This window comes from Xyrauchen texanus, chromosome 44 (assembly GCF_025860055.1).
Source record: "Xyrauchen texanus isolate HMW12.3.18 chromosome 44, RBS_HiC_50CHRs, whole genome shotgun sequence".
NCBI classification, from domain to species: Eukaryota; Metazoa; Chordata; class Actinopteri; order Cypriniformes; family Catostomidae; genus Xyrauchen; species Xyrauchen texanus.
In genome coordinates this window covers 22,220,093-22,243,258 of record NC_068319.1, presented here as the reverse complement: position 1 = coordinate 22,243,258, position 23,166 = coordinate 22,220,093, and the positions used below count along the sequence as shown (strand labels likewise).

At 35.7% G+C, this 23,166-nt stretch overlaps 1 protein-coding gene across 1 annotated transcript in view; it reads left to right on the top strand.

Moving 5' to 3' along the window:
• LOC127636690 (PHD finger protein 24-like) overlaps positions 1-23,166 on the top strand; it is a 50,689-nt gene that overhangs the window by 25,535 nt on the left and 1,988 nt on the right. Inside the window, exons 3-6 of the mRNA XM_052117357.1 lie at positions 5,284-5,469; positions 13,004-13,082; positions 14,033-14,235; positions 16,146-16,312. Of these exons, the coding sequence (XP_051973317.1) occupies positions 5,284-5,469; positions 13,004-13,082; positions 14,033-14,235; positions 16,146-16,312 (635 nt within the window). The remainder of the gene's footprint in view (positions 1-5,283; positions 5,470-13,003; positions 13,083-14,032; positions 14,236-16,145; positions 16,313-23,166) is intronic.

The window sequence follows — 23,166 nt, the reverse complement described above, 5'->3', positions numbered from 1 at the left end:
TTAAGAGTGGCTACTATAGCATTGCTAGGGTATTATTGGTGGTTACAGAGTAGTTGCTAAGAGTTTCAGAGTGGTTACTTTGGCGTTGATTGTATATTAGCTGTGGTTAACAAAATCTTGTATGTGGATGTATGTTTTTTGGTGTTAGCAATGATATGGATCCAGAGTCGATAGATCTGGGCTTGATTTGAGTCTCATTACTTGTTGTGTAACAGGCCACTAACACCAAAGCAATATGCAATGAACCCTGTCTCTCTTTATGTTATTAATATAATCTAGGATTTGTAGCTTATGTCTGTTGAACCCTCTGATGTCTGTTGCTTGTGTCACATCTGGTTCCTCTCATGCTTTTGGATGATTATACTGTATATAGCCTATAATAGCCTCATGATTACTACATTATGGTAAGTCTTTAATTAGGGGAACTTTTAGTCACTTAGGATGATTTTAACCCTTGTGATCTGTATGGGGTTTTAGAGACGCCAAGGCCATTTTAATAGCTCGACAAATGTACTTAAACTTTACAGTATTAGGCCTATACTTCATGACTTTCCTTATTCTTATTTGAGAACTGATTATAAACATAATTTCAACTTGATAACACACTTCAAACATCCTCAATGATAAATGTCACGTTACTTACGTTTGGGGTCCCAGAGAACCCACATCAAAACATGAATACATGCAATGAATACACTCCTAGATACACTCCTGCCAGTTGGTTATTTTTACACAGGTATTGTTTCCACATTCATTCATTTAACACATTATTGTAATTTTGCTGCTGTCAAATTGACCCCAAACAGAAATACATTTACCTGGCACATTTCTAACAGCGCATGTCGTCTTTGTGATACAACAGAGGTATAAAGCTTCAATAATATCTGCCCACTGAGTTTTGAGTTGGGGAAACATATTGAAATAATTTGAGAGGGAAAAAAAGAGTTCATTTCAAAATTAATATAACACATACATCAATGGGGTCTGTGGGACCACAAACATAAAAACAATAAAGACATAAAAATAATGCTTAAAAACAATACATTTTAGTTTTGATGGATATATTATAATAGCTTTAAATGAGTGTTGAAAGGATACATTTTAGAAGGCCTTTATTAATACCCACTTTTTTGGGCTTCAAATTCTAAGGTACCATTCATTCCCATTACAAAGCTTGGAAGAGCCGGGATATTTGTAAATATAACTCTGATTGTGTTTGGCTGAAAGAAGAAAGTCATATACACCTTGAAAGTCACATATTTTTGGGTGAATTAACCCTTTAAATCCAAGTCTTTTTCTCTGAAAAAACAAAACAAAACAAAACAAAACAAACAAGCTTAAAAATGTGATTACCATCACAAGTCATTAGCATCTCACACAATTATTTGTTAGGTAATTATGGGACTGTGATCTGTTCAAGTTCCAGTTCATGCAGCCCAAATTTGATGCCCCTAGCATAGATGGCCAACTGTCTCAAAGCTTTAACAAAATAGATTAACAACGTTTTTTTTTATGTATAGTGATAGTGACAATAATTGTCACGTTTTGTTGATGTACCAACTGTACCATCCGTTACTGATACTTAAAATACTCCAACCTTTTTGGGCATACAAATAATTGTAAGACATCATTAGAAACTATAAAGGGTCCACTTTTATTTGTGTACACTCACAATAACAACAAAACCTTGTAATTTGTAAATTAAAGAAAATAAAAAGGGTACACTTTCAGCCATCTCTGTCTCTGTGAGTATATTTCTGAAACATGTCACAAAAATGAACTGAAACTCTGGGAATACTTATCATACAAACATGAAACATGTGTCTAAAGAAAGCTTAAAATGTCTACTTTTAAATAAAACTAATAAAACTTAAAACAAATATTCTTTTGTAATGTAATCTGTATGAAACAAAGCGATGTACAGTTTCTTCTGGCTCAGCGAATTATCCCTAATGTGATCACACCCACGTGCAGAGGGCGTTCATATTCATAAGGTAATGCGCTGAGGCAATCAGTGCAAATGGTAAATGCCCCAGAGGCAAGTTTTATTTATATAAATCAAATCATTTTGTTTATATTGTGTAAATGCTCTATATCAGATATGACATTTTATTCTGTTCCCAGGGGAGGGGTCTTTGTCTCCTCAGATGTGAATTACATCAATATTCATGATCATTCATGCCTCCTGGCATATGGCCTTTCTAACACTAAAAGCGTTTTACAAAAGTTAAATAACTATATTGTTTTGCATGAATGAGTGATCAGGATGGTTTTCACATAATTTTGTAGCAAAAACTTTAGGCTACAAGATACACTTCCAAAAAGTCTTGTGAAAAAATGTTTGGTATGTGTTATATAGCTTTATTTCAGTGATTTCAGTGATTTTTTTTGTTTTTCAAAAACCATGCATAAACATTTTCTCAAAAATACAAACATGTACACACATGTTGCTCACATATTATTGTAGCCCAGTTTGTGCTGAATACAGTGTTATCAGACTTTAGCCATTAATATGTTTTTAAGCAACTGAAAAACAACAAATGTCAAGGAATGTCAAAACTTCTCTAGGGCCCAAATATGGTTAATCCCAGAGGGTTAAGAAAAACAGATAGATAAGCGGTTGCTGTTGGTTCTATTTGCTTGCTAGGCTCTAGCAAGGCAGTGTCTAAATATATTAGAATTGGTTGGTTGGCTGTTTCTCGCTGGTTGAGCTTAAAACAGAGATAGGGAGTTCTAGGTGGTTCTAGGGTGTTGCTAGGCAGTCGAATTTCGGAGTGGTTGCTATGGTGTTGCTAGCCAGTTGCTAAGAGTTTAAGAGTGGCTACTATAGCATTGCTAGGGTATTATTGGTGGTTACAGAGTAGTTGCTAAGAGTTTCAGAGTGGTTACTTTGGCGTTGATTGTATATTGTTGGTGGTTGCTAGGTAGTTGCTAATAGAGTGGTTACTATGGCGTTGCTATGGCGTTCTGCGTGGTTTCCAGGTTGTTTTTAGTCAGTTACCAGACAACCAGACAGACACTCTGATCAATAAGAAAAAATATTAGGGCTGTCGATTTAAATCATTGTTATATTTCACAACAAATATTTGAATATGCGATTAATTAATCAGGACTCCATGTAATTAATTTGATTAAAACTTTTAATCAATTGACAGCCCTAAAAAAAAATCAAACATACTAAGTCAGAACAGGCTGAAGGTCTGTGCTGCCTGTGGTGGCCATAACTTTAAAATTAAAAAAAGTTCAATAAAATAAATCTAACAGATATTTGATTGCCATTCACTAAAATACTGTCATTCCGATCAGAACTAACAGCTGCTGCACCATAGCAATGATAGCAATAAGGCAACGACTCATCAATAGCTGTTTACTTCTGCAAAATAGGTCAGATTGCTTTTATATCAATTGTGAACTGTACTGAGAACAAATTTCAAACCAACTAAACTAACCAATCAGTCAATGTAAAACAAATGTGTGTCTACACCCACATTCTAATGTGAAAACTCTGAACTAGAATTTTGTCTCCACTTGTTTTCAAGCCTTTAAAATAATTTGACCCTAAGCTGCATTAATATGACAGGCTGTCAATAATTATACCCATTTTACACAGTCTGTCTTTGGACAGCAGACAACACAGCAAGGAAGAGCAGTATACAGTATGACATCTTCAATGCAAGAGCTTGGTATATGCAAATTCGATCCTTATCGATCCACCAGGGGCCTTCAACAGGGGTCCATGGCGGTACTGCAGGGGATTCGCCAATTACTGTTTGAGCTTAATCAATATTTTGTGAAAAAATAAATAAATAAATATGTGTGAAACAAAAATACAATATTAACTTCTGCCAAACCTAAAGGTAACGGTGTAGTTGACCCCCAAATTAAAATGATATCATAATTTACTCACCCTTATGCCATCCCAGATGTGTATGATGTTCTTTCTTCTGCTGAACACAAAAGAAGATATTTAGAAGAATATTTCAGCTCTGTAGGTCCATACAATGCAAGTTAATGGTGGCCAGAAATTTAAAGGTCTGAAAAGCACATAAAGGCAGCATAAAAGTAATCCATATGACTCCAGTGTTAAAATCTATATATTCAGAAGCAATATGATGAGAGAAAACAAAAACAAAATGTATGTCCTTTTTTACTATAAATCTCAACTTTCATTTTCACATTCTTGGATTTAACCACTGGAGTCTTATGAATTACTTTCATGTTGCCTTTATGCTGGTCACCATTCACATGCATTATAAGACCTATAAATCTGAGATATTCTTCTAAAAATGTTCATTTGTGTTCAGCAGAAGAAAGAAAGTCATACACATCTGGGAAAGCATGAGGGTGAACTATCCCTTTAAGAAGCTAAGGTTCAGCAAAAGGTTTAATTGTCCCTTCCACATTAAAATGTTTTAAGTTACAATAAACTATAATATACAAGTGGATAACTCTGTACATCTATAATGATCATTTTAATTTTCCTTTGCAATGTAAGCATCATAATGTATGTAAGTACATCATATGATATACAGTATACTGTAATGGTACTATAATCACATTATTTAGACAAGGCTTAAAATGTATCACATTTTCTTTTTAATAATATTTTTTTATATTAGACACAGTGAGAGGCCCCATTAACACCTAGTATTAAGATGCATTTTGGGTGTTACGTTTCAAACAGGACAATGCTAAATACAAATGGGGTCCAAAACATTGGAAATGCATGTTACGTCATTGCCACAGTGATTACCAAGGAAAATTACAAATGTTGAAAAGGTACTGTGTAAATGTGGTAACCTGCAATTGTTACCTTGTAGAGTGATTTCTACCTGAATCTAACTCTTCAATGTATTCAGGTTGATTTAGTGATGTTGAATAATACCATTCTATACTGTTTCAGTTTAGTTTATATAACATTTTAAATACATTTTCCTTCCGGCATGAGTACAGTTAAATCTCATCTTATACAGCATTCATCAAACCTGCATGACGTCTACATAACATGCCATGAAAGTAAACCACATGCAGATTCAGATGATGTGGTGCTTTACTCCATGGGAGATTCTAAATGAGCACTGAATGTCAAGTGAGATTATGTATATATTTGGCAACTAATGGACGGAGGTATGTAAGTGTTAGCCCTTCCACCGCACATCCTGTCAAGTGTAATTAAAATGCATTTCCTATGTGAATTATGGATTTTCTTTCAGCAAATCGATAACAGTCCGGTGGTTATATAAAAATGATTGTATGTCTGCTCTCCCACTGTTTTGAAATCAGCCTCTCAACGATGAGATGTGTGAGGTTTGTGAAGTATGGACGGCGGATGATCTGTTCCCCTGTCGGATGTGCACGCGGGTCTTCCACGACGGCTGTCTGAGGGAGATGGGCTACTTGAGCACAGAAGCCCTGCAGGAAATGAGAGAGATGGCCCACACCACCACCGGCTGGAGCTGCTATTACTGCGTGAGTACTACCCACAAATGCATATGCAAAAAAATTGAAATACTGTACATATATTCAACTGCATACTGTATCTACTCACCTCCAACATGTGGACTGGTACCAGTATTCAACTGATCTGTTATGTAAGAATGAGAAGCATAGGTATGTCTGTGAAACTGCCCTGAGATATTAAATCGCCATTACTATTAGCTGTTTTTCAACCCTATTGGTATTTCTTGCAACAGGGTTGATGGCATCATTATATATATATATATATATATATATATATATATATATATATATATATATATATATATATATAAATATTCTGATAATTAAAATGCTTTAAATTCCTGTAACAGAAGAGTTAATCATTGATAAGACAATACAAAAAGCGGCTTTAGAATACAATGTATTGTTTACTACCATATTATTTATCATAAGTCAATCATTGGCATACAGTTCACAGCAATCCATTTCACAAGTGAATTTGTCAATCAGTTGGAGATTTATTATGAGGGCTTGTTTAAGGACCCGTCAATTTACACCTAAGTCAGACGTCTCGGGTGTGTTGCGTCATAAACATAAAATGTTTAGATCACTGTGTCAAGTTAAATATAGTTTAATACTCAATCTTTAAACACATCTTGAGATCCCTTAGATCGCATTTGCGCTCCTTCGAGTGTTTTGAACGCAAGAACGTAACACATGTTTGTGTTGTTCTGCCTACTGAAGTGTTTTCTTCAGTGTATAAACTGTGTGTTGCTCATACAGCTGAAATTTCATTTACTGCCCTCTGGAGTAAACAGGTGGTACTACAAGCTTGCATTTCTCAGGAATCTTCCTTATTATGATCCGTGGGCATGCGGTTAATTGCGTAATTTTTTTTAACGTGTTGTTTTTAGTCAAATTAATCGTACTGAATTAACGCGTTAAATCGACAGCCCTAATTATAATGTTTTTGTGCAGAGTCAGTTAAAAAAAAAAGAAACTCAACACAAGGACAAAAATGTCTGCGTCAAACAACTGCCAAAAAATATTTTATATTAATATTATTTTCCACTTTCACTGACATTTTTTAACCAACATCAGTCCTGATCATAACTACCAAATATTCATTCATTTGAAGGATTTTAACCCTTCATTCATTCATTTGAAGGATTTTAAGCCAGATTGTTTACATAATGCCAATGTTGTTTTTTACACACACACACACACACACACACACACACACACACACACACACACACACACACACACACACACACTATAACTTGTTAGAAACAGCCCAAGCCATGATTTTAGTTCTAAAGTGACATTTGTGAATTACTAAAATTATCTCTGATCTCTCGAGTAAGAAATTAGGTCCATATACAAATGCGTTTTTTGTGACAGTACTCAGTTTTCCTAATTAAAATGTACTTGCTCGTGTAATATTGCTTAAATATGATGCATTGAGCACTGCCACAGCTTATATAAAAAAACTATTATCCTCCAGAATGCTCAGTTTTAGCAAGTAAACTGATTCCTTGTCAGATTAGATGAAGTACCAGAAATTGTTGCCATTGTGATTGAGTTTGATTCATACATTGATAGCTCTTTTGTCTGTTCATGATATGATGCATTGAGCACTGCTGCAGTTTATATAAAAACGAAAATGTACGTATAAAGAACGTACATTTTTTTAGAGGCAAAACAAATTATTCCTTATCAAGTATGAATGATATCTTAGTTTTACTGACAATACATCTAATCTTTGATCAGATTTTCTAAAGCTATGGCCAGCTGTACAGCCGACCAATAATGTTAGAGTGATCAGCAGTTAGAATGCCTATTATTATGAACAGTCATGAGACCGGCTTGGGTGTCCATTTAGATTTACATCGACAAATTGTCTGTATCCCATGCTGCAACATTAACAGCTGTGCACACATCTGTCGAAACAATATGCTAAGCACTTTGTTGTTGCCGAAATGTCTTGCACATTTTTCCTCAGAGGGCTAATTCACAGTTTATGTATGTGATTTTCTCACTGTGCCCTCATTACTACCTAATCCACATGTGCGTGCAAGTGTTTTGTCAAGGACTAGAGATTGAGACTGGGGATTAGACTGTCAGAGAGCTTTCAAGAGACACGTTTTGTTACAATTCCTTTTCATGTCATGTAATACCATCCAATATTGTCAAGTGTATTACTGTGCATTGGGTCAAACCTGGGCTAAATGATAGAGGTGTGGAGAAAACAAAGGCATGACATTTTGCATCAGCAGGTTTTAGCAAGTAGACCATAGTGGAAAATGTATTTTAAGCGAGTCCAAGCCAGGTTGTCAAACTGATTTTGGCACTTGTCATCACAAGTAATGTTCTGCCGTCAACAGAATTAGCAATGTCATTATGTGTGTGAAAATTTAGGTAATTAAACCTTACTCACTCAAAAAACAAAACAAAAGTAAAAGCATAAAACAAGACCCAGTACATTCATGGGCTCTTGGTAAACTACTACTTCGGAGTTGGGTGGTCACTATTACAACTTGCCATGCATTTAACATGGAAATAAAATACCACATAAGCCCAAAAAAACTAAAACAAATAAACAATAAATGACAGTAAAAGCACTTCTTTCTGTTGTACCAGTGGATAACCGTAAGTGAATACACCTGCATCACTTTTACACAACCAATATGAAATGATTAATCATTTATTATGGTTAAATTGGTTAGTTAACTTTAAAATGGTCCTTTACTCATTCTCAAGTTGATCCAAACTTCCAAACTGACTATGTTTTCCACCATCTTTTGCATGGACACGTCCCTTCCAATGTACATCAAACTGATATGACATGCACCTGGTGTAGAGATATGCTAATTTGCTCTAGTTTTAGATAATTGGGAACGGCATAGACATCTCTACAAAAAGAGAAAGTATGAAAAGCGTGAGTTGAATCGATTTGGTCACACAGTAAACAGGATTAAGCTGTGTATTGGACTGAATAAACTCTGTATTGTCTTTCTAGCTTGCTGTCTCTGTCTCCCAGTAGTGCATCCATGATTAGCTATGTTATCTTTTCCCTCTTGTTAGGGTAAGCCTGGCATCTTTGGAGTTTTGTCATTTGAAAATATCACCCAGCAGAGCTACATTGTGCTAAAACTGCTGCAGTGTTTTCCTGTTCATTCTATGGCTTGTCCAACTTGCTTTTTATGCTAGTTTCATCCTTTGTACTTCTTGTGAAATTTGAATCTTTTGGACTTTTTCAGCAAACATGAGAGTTAAAGTCATAGCTAGTACTTGTGGGAAATTATATATCAGACTTAAACATAGTCTGTGCAAGTATGTGACACAAACACTTTAGCATTGGCATAAATCATCTTCATCTACAGTGTTATCTTTTTCTGGTCAATTGTGCCATGTTCAGAACGAGCTTACTACTGTGTTGTACATTGTGTACTTCCATATATGGGTTTATACAGTTTAATAGAACTATGCGGTGGAAATGACGGTGATGGAAATTACATTTTTAACGTATTCAAAATAAAATGTCCAAATCCTTTGCCTTGCTAAGGCTAATTTCATTGCTTACATTTTGTGTATCACATTTTGCATAATTTTGCAAAATTATAGCTTGACAGGAAATGCTCACACGTGATATTTACCTTGAATAGGGTAAACATCACAATTTACTTAAACACCACTTGTCTCATATATTCTCTCATATTTTTTAGTCTTTTGCAGTGGTGGAGCTAGGGGGTGGCCAGGGGTGGCCGTGGCCTCCATGGACTGAAGCCTGGCCACCCCATTGGATGCTATAATTCATTTTCATTGAAGATATTTAAACATACAGCGTTATTATAACAGATAAATTGCATATATAAAGAAATAAAAATATATTGGAGTGCATTTAAAATTGTATTTTAACAACTGAAATATTTAAAAGATTGTTTCACTTTCATGATAATTATAAATTAAGGACATTACAAATAACATCTCTTTTAAGGCTTGACTTCATAGTTTAACACTTGTGCTTGTCTTCTAATGACTTCAGAGACTTCAGAAGACATGACGACGTTGCCGGTATGGGAACATGGTTTTTATGGTGCATTGTGGGAGTTTTTAGGGAGCAAACGTTTCAGTGCACAGGAATGATTTTGCGAATGAGACAGCCCTAAAAATGACATGGTCATGTGATTCTAACATGGTAACCCCCATGAGGGGACCCTCTCATGTAGAATAAAACAACTTTTATAAGGTTACTGATATGTTTAGACATCTCATGTGAGTGGTCATGCTTTTAGACATATGTTTCAAAATTACAATTAATTTCTTTAGAAGCAAAATTGTTCAAATGAGGAAAAAATGAGTTAATCTTTAAATACATTCACTTTTGAAAAAACTTTGCTAGGGGAAAAATAGTTTTGTGTGGTGGAAATCGTGAAATAGTAGGAATTATTCCACAATAAAAATATAAACATATTATGATATATTGTTGTCACATGACTTCATCATTTTGTATGTACAGTAAGTGGATTCAATGTATATGTCACGATTCCCTTGTTGTCTGCCCTGTGCTTCACTAGTCTTTGTAAAAACTCCACTTCCCACAATTCCCGGCCCTCATCACTGCCAGCACGCTGTCATTGTTCGCACCTGATTGTCGTTTGTGATCATCCTGTGTCTGTGTATTTAAACCCTGTTTGTTTCTCCATTCCTTTGTCGATCGTTTAATGTTTCAGATGTGTTTATGTTCAGATGTTTGCGCCATTGCCTGTCTTGTTTGTAAAACATTTGTGTCATGTTTTAGTTTCAGTACACCCCCCCCACACACACACTTTGATTCACTTTGATTAAAAATAAAGAACCCGCAGTTAGATCCCCACTCCTCGTCTGCCCTTGTCTGCATGCAGATGGGAATTGTGGGAAGTGGAGTATTTTACAAAGACTAGTGAAACACAGGGCAGACAACAAGGGAATTGTGACAGTATAATCTTGGAAATAAATGTATATAATTTTAATTATAACATTTTGGCAGTCCAATCAAGAAATAAATCAGAAAAGAGATTGTGGCTATAATTATTTCCTTGTTGTAGGTTACTGTACTGCCCCCTTGAGTTTTGAAGTTTGTTACCACACACAGCGGGACAGTGCGTTGCATTGAGTTGACCATGCATTCGCATTCATGCAGTTTGTTTCCGAATAGAATATTTCTGGCCTTAGAGAATACAATACATCCCAACTCTCACTAAGCAATGTTTTTTTAACATCTGTTCTTCATTTTGGAGATTTTGACCCATGTCTGTTGAGATTGGACCTCAAACAAAACAATGGACCTGCATCTGAAAGCTCATTTAAATCTTCCTCCTCAGAGGAGGAACATATCCCACTGGTCATATGAGACACAACGGACAGGAAATGAAGACCCACTCTTCTCGCTTGCACTAGCGCCATTGTTCAGAAGAATTCTCATCAGGCTGGGGAAAGCTGATTGAAAATATAGCTACTCCCAGTCAGGGGTGAAAATTTCATCAAAATGTTGGGGGGACAATAAACATAACAATTCTCAAGAGCAATTTTTGAAGGGGACACCAAGGTTTTTTTTGTTGTTGCCCAATTTGCATTTGTATTATTTTATTTCTTAAACAATTATTTTAAGAATATATCATTATATTATTTACAATACACATATTTTAATGATACTTTATGGGGGGACAGTCCTCAGATGGGGGGGTCCTGACCCCCGCGATTTCCGCCTATGCTCCCAGTACTACTGGGCAATGAAAGCCTCTATTTGAAGGCAGGGCTCTAGCCAGACAAAAATTCTCACTGTGCATTTAATATAAAAGAACAAGCCAACATTTGATCTCGGAGAGCCTCTTCTTGCACCTCGCATCCCTCAAACCCATTAGATCTCTTTAAGAGTCGAGTCAGTTATGTTGCTTATTACTGTTAGTTCAAAGATCATTAGCCTTTTTGTAGAGATAAATGGAGAGAAAGAAAACCTGCTGCTGAAGTTAATTTAATGGTAAATTTGCAAATTTTAGTGCCACTATCAAGATGAAACAGAATTGCTAAAATTTCGACTGTTTTCAAGCAAGTTTAAAACACTCCAACCGCTTGAATTTTTCAAACAAGGTAGCCTCTGTTAGGTCAAACAAACAGACTGCAATAGAGCGCAACAGTCTGGTTCTGGAAATTAAAATCCCATAATGTTTTTCAACAGACAAATTGATTGTTAACGATAATTTAAACCATTATAAAGACCTGCCGTGAGCTCTGAGGTTGCTAATCTATTATGCTTTTGTTGAAGCCATCAGTCTGTCATTTCAAATTCATTGTTTCAAAATCCTGTTTAATAGCAGAATTCCTAAGGAACAACTACACAATCCATGGTCCAGCAGAGAAAGATCCATTAATTACAGAACCGCAGCCAAAAAAAAGCCTTTCAAACAAGTCCAACAGTGAGCGCCCACTTCCATAATGTGAATGATGCAATCAGACGCTCTCCCTTCCCCCTCAAACTACATCTTTATTTGTATGTATCGGAATATTTAGCAATAAACATTAAAAAAAAAAAAAACGATTTCTATACTTATTATCAACAACAACTTTATATCAATAGTTTTACATTTTTCCATTGTTTTTAATTGGATTATCCATCGCAATGCTTTCTGGGACTGTAGTTCATTCCATCATTAAAGATGTTAGTACATAGTACAAAGTACATAGTCTTGTACCTGTCTTTTTGTCAGATTTTTCAAATAATTATTTGCTTCAAATCAAAGTTTGTAATGTTGTGATTCACCTTGAAGCTGGTTGGTGTGGTTCATGGCTTAGGACACTTTCATGCAGGATTTTATGAAAAGCTTATGGAAAAAAAAATGAATGTTAAAAAACATCCAGAATCCAGACTGCTGAAAAGTGGGCGGGTACTGTTGCAAATATGCCAATATGTGCGCACAGATATTTTTTGTTTATTTTGTGACTTATACTGACATCTAGAGGAGTGGATGCAGCATTCACAAAAAAGCATTAGTTTTAGGTTTGCCATGCTATTGTAGAAATGCACTATTCATAGTCAGCCATATTAGTTATTCTGTGAGCGATGGTGTCTAGTAATATTCAGTTGGTCATGTGATCTCAAAATGGTGCCCCCATGAGGTTGCCCAGCTCCATGTAAAATAAAACAGCTTTTATAAGCCTCATGTAAATGCACACAATTTTAAACATTAGTTTTTAAAGTACTTTTCATTTCTTCAGCAGTTCAATTTTTTTAAAACTTATTTTAATACACAGTTTCTAAAAGGCTAAACAAAGAGGCTCTGTGAAAGATATCATTTTTCCTCACGAGACATCCTTTTTTCATCATGTTGTTTTACAAAAGACATCTAATAGAAATAGTATTCAAAAAGAATATCCTGTTGAAAGTCATTCTCTTTCAAAAAGTGCATTACTGTAGTAGAATTAGTTAACAAATGAAGCAGTGTAAACTAATATGCTCTTTAAATTGATGTGTCCTTTATTGTGTGACTGTACCAGAACAAGTCTTTCCCTCTTCATCCTTCAGGATAATGTGAACCTGCTGCTTACTGAAGAAGAGATGTACAGTCTGATGGAGACCTTCAAGCAGTGCAAGATTATTCCAGGTGTTCATCTCAGTCTCATTCTAAGTGATGTAAACCTGCACCTTTACAATATACAGTAGTTCACCCAAAAATGAAAATTCTGTCACCATGTATTCACCCTCATATTATTCCAAACCCATATGAAGCTCTTTCTTCAATGAAATGCAAAATTAGAAGTGACAGCTTCAGTCAACATTCACTTACTTCTGAAAATGTAATCTGGTAATGATTACATTGGAACATGACTAAAACTGTAATCAGTAACATAATATTTTAAATGGCACTTTCTAGATAATCTTATTTGATTACTTTTGGATTACTTATCGCATATTTTGAGGAAAATTGTTAATTTCAGCATTTCTTTTAAAGTCAAGACTAATAGGTAATGTAATAAATATAAAATAATTGTATTAACTGCAATATAATATAATTAAAATTACTTGATTTTTGTAATCTCTACCTAATTCTGGTTACATAAAGTACATCACTACCCAACAATTGGTGACTGAGGCTAACATTCTGCCTAACATATTCTTTTGTGTTCTATGGAAGAAAGAAAGGGTTTAAAACAACATGAGGGTAAGTAAATGGTGAGACAATTTTCATATTTGGGTGTGCTATCCCTTTAAAGATTAATTTTTACTTGATCTAACCCTTAAAAATTACTTTTGTTGGTGTAACCCATTGTAGTCAGGTTGATTCAGTTGTATGAAATTATAATTTTGACGTAAATTAAACCAGTTAATTTAGATGTTACCACATGAATCACATTTTTAGGTTACCTGACAAAACATTTTTTACTGTGTAATAGTCTCTCTGTGTGTTGCGGTTGAAAGAAATGACTTTGTGGGGTAAAATTAATATAGTTAATTAAAGGTTTGCTAATTTATCATATCAGTTCTGTAATTAGGCCTCTGTCTCTTTTCTGTTGATCGATGATGCCCTCAATCTCTCACCTAATTTCTGTTCAGAGTCGTTCCTGGTATCCGATGAACTTCTGCAATACAGGCACTTTGTGACCAAGCAGCTCTTTGAAAGGGAATTGACTGATGAGGAGGAAGAAGAGGTTCTGGCCCAGTTTGCCGCTATGGATCCAGATAAAAAAGGCCAGATTGAGTGGTCTGACTTTCTATACCATGAGTCACTTTCAGTGCTGCAGAAGTTTCGTACAGAGGTAAAGTGGGACATGCAGAGCTGTATAGGTGTAACAGTATACCCTAAAACTATTTACATTTAAGTTTAAACATAAATATAAATGTCAACGTTTGTGGGGGAAAATCTGTGAAATTCTACTAAATAGATTTAACAGATACATTCAGTAAAATTCAGTAGTATCGCCCTTAAATAAAAAAAATAAAAAAAATAAATAAATATGATCACACAAGAAGTCAATGTGCTGCTTTCAAATGTTCATGTAAAGTGAAACCGATTCCATTCTGCCGAATGATGGACAAGCACCAACCACCATCAGTTTGGTTTCTATCCAACAATTTTTATGTGCATTTTAAAATTGCGCAAAAGAAATCCTGAATGGAAGCTTAAAATGTAATGTGCTAGGAGGAGGTGGATTTTCTTGAGTTTTGCATTAGTTAAAATTCACTTTGAATTGATGGAAACAGTTTATTTGCCAAACAATGAGGTGTTTTGACCATAGCTTGATGTGACTGGAACAACGAAAGGACAGACATTGGCACACAATTCTTTGAACATAGCTCTTGATATCCTGAAGTGTTTAACCCACAGCTGGTCTTTAAAATGGGTCCTCACAATCCATCAGAACAGTTTTGAGCATAGGTATTCCCAGGTAAACAGAGGCTGGTAGCAAATGGGCATTGCATACATTTCAGCCCTCATTATATCAGATATTTCACTTATTCTGCTGCATCTCCTGGCAGCATTTGATAAAACATGGTACATTTGCTCCAATCCTGCAAATAAAACTCATCCTGAAACAAGGATGTCATTCAGCTGCTTCATCATGACAAGGCGACTCCCTCAAGATAATATGCTTGACGAAGTGGATGAAACGCTCAACATTAATATATTCTTTAGTCGAATTTTCAGAAATGCGCTTAAAAAATGCAAAACATTTTAATGGTATCCCAGCTATTGCTGAATCAATTCAAATGGGTTTAGCTTTTCCTGTGGCACTACTGATAGTGTAATAGTGTTCACATAAACAATGATGAGTGTGATTCAGAGGTTGCATTTTGCATTGCACAAATCATCCCCTTCACGGGATATGTGTCCCCACCCCCTCCACCAATTCTAAGACAATGGGTTAACTGCTTAATGCTGGCGGTTACTCGGTTAAAAGAATTTGGCAAAATGTGCATCCTGAATATACATAGTATATATACTCAATATATATTTGGGGGCCTTTCTCAATAAATATTGGTATATGTTTAATTGTGATTAATTAAATTATCTAATCGATTTAATTTAAGCATAGAAGTTGGAGGGGTTTTTGGAATTATCTGGAACAGATTTAGATATGGTAAAATGTGTTTAATTGAGCTCAGTGTACAGCACTCTGTTAGAAGAAAGAAGAAATAAAAAATATCCAAAAATCTAGTGGAGTATCGTAAGGGGTGTGAAAAAACCCTTAAATTTGGTTAACACTTGTTCTTCCGCCATTTACACACTGTGAAATGTGTGGTCACAGGTGTGTGTTTCTTTACATTTTACAACAGCTTTAAACAAGACTCATTCAATCAAATTGTAACATTTTTGTAACAAAGGATAAAATTTGGGAAAGGAGGAAGCGAGAACTGGCTTAACAATATAAATACTATTTAATGGTTAACTTAAACAAAAAGACAAACACAAACCCATACTGGGCAGTTGCCCGTAGTTCTCTCTCTCTCTCGAACTGCCACCTTCGGTCACCTTTATCCCTCTCGGGCTTGATCAGCCTGATTAGGGGCCGGGTGTGCAGCCCTCCACCCAGCCACAATTTTAAAAACTCACAAGGGGTTGTTAAGTGTTATAAATACACTGATATAATGTTATAAGTCCTTTTGAATGCCTTCGCAAAATCTAATATTTATGCTAAACTGATATAATTGTATTCTATTTATCCAGAACTCATTGGTGAGAATTCTGACAGCAAAGGAGAGGGATCGGGCACGAGCCGTATTCCAGAGTCTAGACCAGGACAAAGATGGAATCATCACCATCGGAGAAGCCAGACGGGTCCAGACCTCATGGTTCCACAAGATAAACAAAGAGTCACAGTCGTGCAATGTCAGGTGAGCCGAACATATGGAAAGTGACCACATTTCGGAAATTAAATACAGGGGCATTTTTAGTTCAGCTTTAAACATATACGTAATTGAAATTTCCAATGTTATTATCTATACATTTCTTTTTTTTGCCACTTTAGATATTATTTCACTTTGCGGGCTGTTTTGAACACACAGTAAAAAACGTGGAAATTTTCTAGGACAGCTCACGCAGAAAACCTTGACAATATGTCAATCTTTTAGGGTAATCATAGAGAGTGAGTGGATACTAAACATCTTTTTAATCACAGCTTAATCAACAATAAACTTCAGACAAAAACTTGAAAATCATTTCAGGAACTTGTCCAATTTGTCTGGCCTCTTGGAGCAACAAATCAGCCCAAGCTTGCCAGTTTTTATAGCCATGGCAAAGGCAGCCAATGCTAACTGCTCTCACTTCATTAGCATGAATCCCCCATCTCTGCTCATGAATTACTCCGATATGACTTTGCATTCAGAAGCTGTACGGAGAGAATATGAATATTTAAGATGTGCATTTACTGACAGGCCTGACTTTGGGATTAATGCATAACCTAAAAGAAAATGATATAACCGTTAAAGTAACACCTGTGGTAGGGTTTCTTAATGTTGGAGAAAAAAAGGGACAAGGACAGACTTTGACAAAGCATATTTTGCCTGTCAATTCATAATTCAGACCTGACTCTGTAAGCTCCAAATTCAGAATGATTTGTTGACCCAGGTTCCCTAAATGCATCATCTGTCCTCCTTAATCGTTCATTCCTCAATTGTCACCACACATCGGAAAGAAAAATCACAAAATGAGATCACATTAATGCCTCAAGTGTTTCTTTTAGACAGCAGTGAGATGAATGGAGAAATGTGCAAGTGGAGGCTTTTGCTTGAGTCTCTTACTTCTCAGACTTTTCTCCCTGTATTCTCAAGTGTCTCCTTTAGATTTTCAATTCAACAATTTTCAAAACTGTGCTCTGATTTGCCAAGATACCAATGCGTGCAATCAAACGTAATTTTAACGTTTCTTATCCAATTATTCTAAGGTCAAATGATCTGAGCCATATTATCCGCATTCATTTTATGGCTCTTTATTTTTAGGGGTTGTTCACACAGAATGTGTTCTAGAGAAATCCCTGTGTTATTTAAAAAAACAAATTCCACTTCAGTTAAGACCCATTGTGTCGATTATTTACAAGCGTAACCGTATGGTAAATGTTAATGCCCTGGAAATCGTTCGAAAAGCTTCTGCTTTGCTCAAAAGTAATTACTTAAATATTCTGGAAAATCAAAAACGCCTTTCATGTTACATCCATTCAAATGTTTCATTTTGCTCACGTTATGCACAAAACATAACTTGAAGATACGCATGTGCACAATTGAAGTTACAACTTTGACTACCAGGAGGGCAGTTTGAAAATTCTTAAAGCAAAGGCTAAATTTTGTAAAAACAAAAAATCGACTTATCGCCAATTTTACTGTGCGATCAGTCTGGAAGAAGCGCAATGTAATTAAACAGAATGCTTTTTAATCATTTTCTTTTGGAAACTTTAGCCAATTCCAAACATTATTTCTCAGACATTTTTGACATGTCCACCAGAGAAAACGTATTTCTCATACGTAGGCTGCACTTTCATAGCTCATAAGACATAATGGAGTTCTCAGTTACTGTATGCTTCATTTAACTATCAACTCGCTTTCGGATGTTTCTCCTTAAGAATTTTAGGAGAAAAATTTGAAACAATTGCTCACATGCAGAACGAGTATAGAGATATATAAATAATTAAAGCTGCAAGCAGTGATGAACGGGTCCTCACACCCTGGTGCATGTTGGGGCTGCTGTGCCAGGGGAATGTCACTAGAATTTTTTAGCCCTTAAATGTTGTTAAGAGTGTATCACAGTGTAAAACATGTCATTTCCAGTTGCCAGTAGGTGGCACTATGACTATAACTGAATATTGGCATATAGAAGTGTTCAGGCCGGGACTCTTAGAAAACTTGTGAAGTTTGGAGTAGATTGGACATTGTATGTTTGAGGTACAACAACTTCCTGTTTCATGGTGAAACATTGAAATTTGTCAGGCCGCCACGGATACGCCGTTCAAAGAAAACTCAAAAGCTTAGCAATTTAGCATCCCCAAGGGCTTTAGATTAGACTGACGAATATGATGTTGATCTGATATAATCTCTAGGAGGAGTTTGTTAAAGTATGAGGCCTGGAAATGGCAAAAACTGAACAATAAATCACAATGTCTGACTTCCTATTGGGTTTAGGATATGTTCTAAGAGACTTTTTTGTACATGTTGCATATTCCTACCGATTTTCTTATGGGTAGGTGAAACATGGCATGAGGGCTGCTTTGTTGAATTTTGGTTGGTGGCGCTATCGAGCCATTTTGCCACAATTAATTCTAAAATGTAAATTTTCCCCACTTTTGAGATGTGTGCAAAGTTTCATGAGTTTTCGAGCATGTTTAGGCCTCAAAAATGTGACTTGTTTCATATCAAATTTTGTCAGGCTGCCACGGATACACCTTTCAACAAAAACTCAAAAGCTTTGCAATTTAACATCACCAAGGCCTTTAGATTAAGACTGACTAAATATAATTTTGATCTGATTAAATCTCTGGGAGGAGTTTGTTAAAGTACAAGACCTGGAATTGGCTGTTGCCAGTAGGTGGCGCTATGACTATAACTGAATATTGGCACGTAGATGTATTCAGGCCGGGACTCTTATCAAACAAGTGAGGTTTGGGGCAGATTGGACATTGTATGTTATAACAACTTCCTGTTTCATGGCGAAACATCAAACTTTGTCAGACCGTCACGGCCATGCCGTGCAGTAAAGACTCAAAAGCTTCACAATTTTGCATCGCCAAGGCCTTTAGATTGGAATAACTGAATATTAAGTAGATTTGATGAAATCTACGTAAGTACGAGGCCTGGAAATGGCAAAAACTGAGCAAAATCTAAGAGAAAAATCAAAATGGTGGTCTTTCTATTGAGTTTGGGGCATGGGTCCAAGAGACTTTTTTGTAGGTATTGGCATGTTACACATGTGTACTGATTTTCGTAAATGTAGGTGAAATGTAGCGTGTAAGCGCATATCATTGAAAGTTTGTAGGTGGCACTATTGAGTCATTTTACCACACCTAATTCTGAAACCCATATCAGATGTAAATTTTCACCACTTCTGATGCGTGTGCAAAGTTTCATGAGTTTTCGAGTATGTTTAGGCCCTCAAAAATGTGATTAATTTGAGAAAAAATAATAAATGCCTATAAGAACAATAGGGTCCTCGCACCATCGGTGCTCGGGCCCTAATAACAGCAGAAATGATTTCATATGGAAATCTCTGACTTTGTTTGCAGCCTTTGAAATCTTGTCAAATCTGAGCACAATTTGAGACATTTTGAGATCTCTTCTAAAACCCCAGAAGAGACAAATGTAAGATTACTTAGGAGAACAATTTGAAAGGCAGGAGCTCTCCATTTAATCTTAACTGCTGTTTAGGAGATACAAATGAGATATTAAAGAGATCTCATTTGGGAGTATCTTTCCTACACTGTAAAAAGTGATAAACGCAATTGTTACCTATTATTGTTAATTATTTCTCCCTTATCTTACCCTTGGTTTAACCTAACTTAGAAAAACAGACTATTATTTTATGTATTTTACATGAGCATGAATGAATTGAGTGTTTAGTGTTTGTTGACATCATCTTCCATGCTTTATTGTTGTTTTTTATCAATCAATCCGTCTTTGTCACCATTGCTGAATGTCCATTTATAATGAAGACTCGTAGGACTGTGTGCCCCTTTGTTCAATAGTGGGTAAGTCACTTAATCTGCATGGACCTCCCCTTGAAACATCATACTCTGTTCCTTGCCTTTATTATTATTATAATCATTTCATATTCATGTTCATATTGCCTCATTTACTGAATATTGCAGTTCATTCGGTACACCAGAATGAAGGCAAATGATTCAATCACTAAAAATATAGAATGATCAAACTAAAGTGAGTAGCTCATGACTATAATGACCTTTTCTCTCCAGGCTCTTTTTTTTCTCAACCGCTATGGCTTTATTAAATAAGACTGAGGTTGCCCTCTCATTATCAAGTTCAAAGAGGGGCTTTTGTTCTCCACAGAAAAGCCCTTAAGAATATTTCTTATCAGCTCAAAGGGGTTCAGTGCAAGTTCAATGAGGGCCTGGGTGTGAGTGTGCATGTGTGTGTGGGCGTATGTGTGTTTGTTTGGCACGTTCATGGCATGACTAAGTTTGATTTCTAATATACGCTCATTAAAATCAACTGAGGGCTTTGAGATCAAAGCAGTCAAGTTTCTGGAAGATATGTGTACCTGAAAGACGACTTGCAATATTTCTTTAAGTTTGGAAGTTTGAAAGAGTTGTGCACCATTCCGAATTATAATAGAATTTCAATTCAAGGAAGTAGAATTTAAAGGGATAGTTCACCCAAAAATATCAATTACCTTATCATTTACTTACCCTTATGCTGTCTTAAACTTGTATGATATGTTTTTGTCCATACAATGCAAGTCAAAGGGGTACATTACTTTTAAGCTCTGAAAAGGACATAAAGGCAACTCAAGTGGTTTAATAGATGTCTTCTGAAGCAATAGGATAATATTTGGATGAAACAGGCATAACTTTAAGTCCTTATTTACTATAAATCTTGACATCTGCCGTTTCCTTAGTGCATTCATGAAAGAAGCTCAATCACACTTCCTTGTGTTTGGACAGAATGCATGTACAATGTGCTGAGCATGCATCAAGCAAAAACGATCACCCAAAACAGATTGTATCTCTTCAGAAGACATGGATTAAACCACTCGAGTCACATGGATTACCTTTATGCTGCCTTTGTCTTTTTTGGAGCTTGAAAGTTTTGGACCCCATTGACCTACATTGTATGGACAAAAACACATCATATATCCTTCAGAATCACTTTATTTGTGTTCCGCAGAAGAAGGAAAGTCCTAAAAGTTTGAGATGACATAAGGGGGATACATTTTGTGTAAACTATCTTTTAAATGAAAATCAAATAAATTAATATGACTGATGTAAGTGTAGTTTTTAATAATACATTTAATTGTTTAGTATTTCCCATAAACATTGAGATATTTCCAGAAACATTAGATGATATTAGTAGTTTTTTTTTTAAATGCCACCTATATCAATTTGTGTCTAACTTTAATAAAAATTATATATTTTCCATTGTGCGTCTTTTTAAAAATATATATTTTAATATATTTTCTGGACCATAGTGGAAGAACACTTAATTTAATTGAATGTTATACTGTCATTTACCCCAGAGCATCCAAGCATAGCCAAACAACATGAAGAGGCTTAAAAGATCCTTGCCCATTTTGTTATTGTTTTGGACAAATGAAACCCTCTCTTGACTTATTATTATTTTTACAATTCAGTACATTCGTCTTCCTATTCAAATTCAAATTCCAATTTAACATCAAGTGGCTGTGGCCAATTTAAAGGGATAGTTCACCCGAAAATGAAAATTCGCTCATAATTTATTCACCTTCATGCCATCCTAGATATGTATGACATTCTTTCTTTTTTGGGTGAACTATCCCTTTAAATTGGCCACAGCCAGAGGATGTTAAATTGGAATTTGAGTTTGAACAGAACACAGAATGCAATCCCAGATGTGTATGACATTCTTTATTCTGCAAAACACAAACAAAGATTTTTAGAAGAAAATCTCAGCTTTGTACTGTAGGTCTTTACAATGCAAGTGAATGGTGATCAGACCTTTCAAGCTCCAAAAATCATATAAAGGCAGCATAAAAGTAATCCATAAGACTCCAGTGGATTAATCCATATCTTCAGAAGAAATATGATAGCTGTGGGTGTGAAAAAGATCAATATTTAAGTCTTTTTTTTCCTTCACTTTCACATTCTGAAAGGTAAGTTTTACACATCTGGTATGGCATGAGGGTGAAGAAATGATGAGAGAATTTCCATTTTGGGTGAACTATTTCAACTCATGAATTTAAAGGAAGCCAATTCTTAAATTCTACATTCTGTGCCCGCTCACACACACACACACACACACACACACACGTTGTGTTTCCATGTTTTATGGGGACTTTCCATAGACATAATGGTTTTTATACTGTACAAACTTTATATTCTATCCCCTAAACCTAACCCTACCCCTAAACCTAACCCTCACAGAAAACTTTCTGCATTTTTACATTTTCAAAAAACATAATTTAGTATGATTTATAAGCTGTTTTCCTCATGGGGACCGACAAAATGTCCCCACAAGGTCAAACATTTCGGGTTTTACTATCCTTATGGGGACATTTGGTCCCCACAAAGTGATAAATACACGCTCACACACACACACACACACACACACACACACACACACACACACACACACACACACACACAACACACATGTTGTGTTTCCATGTTTATATGGGGACTTTTCATAGACATAATGGTTTTTATACTGTACAAACTTTATATTCTATCCCCTAAACCTAACCCTACCCCTAAACCTAAACCTTACAGAAAACATTCTGCATTTTTACATTTTCAAAAAACATAATTTAGTATGATTTATAAGCTGTTTTCCTCATGGGGACCGACAAAATGTCCCCACAAGGTCAAAAATTTCGGGTTTTACTATCCTTATGGGGACATTTGGTCCCCACAAAGTGATAAATACACGCTCACACACACACACACACACACACACACACACACACACACACACACACACACACATATAAAAAGAGTAGTTAATTCAGCAATTCTTGATACCGTGCTGTTACCCCATCGGCAAGTTGAATAAAA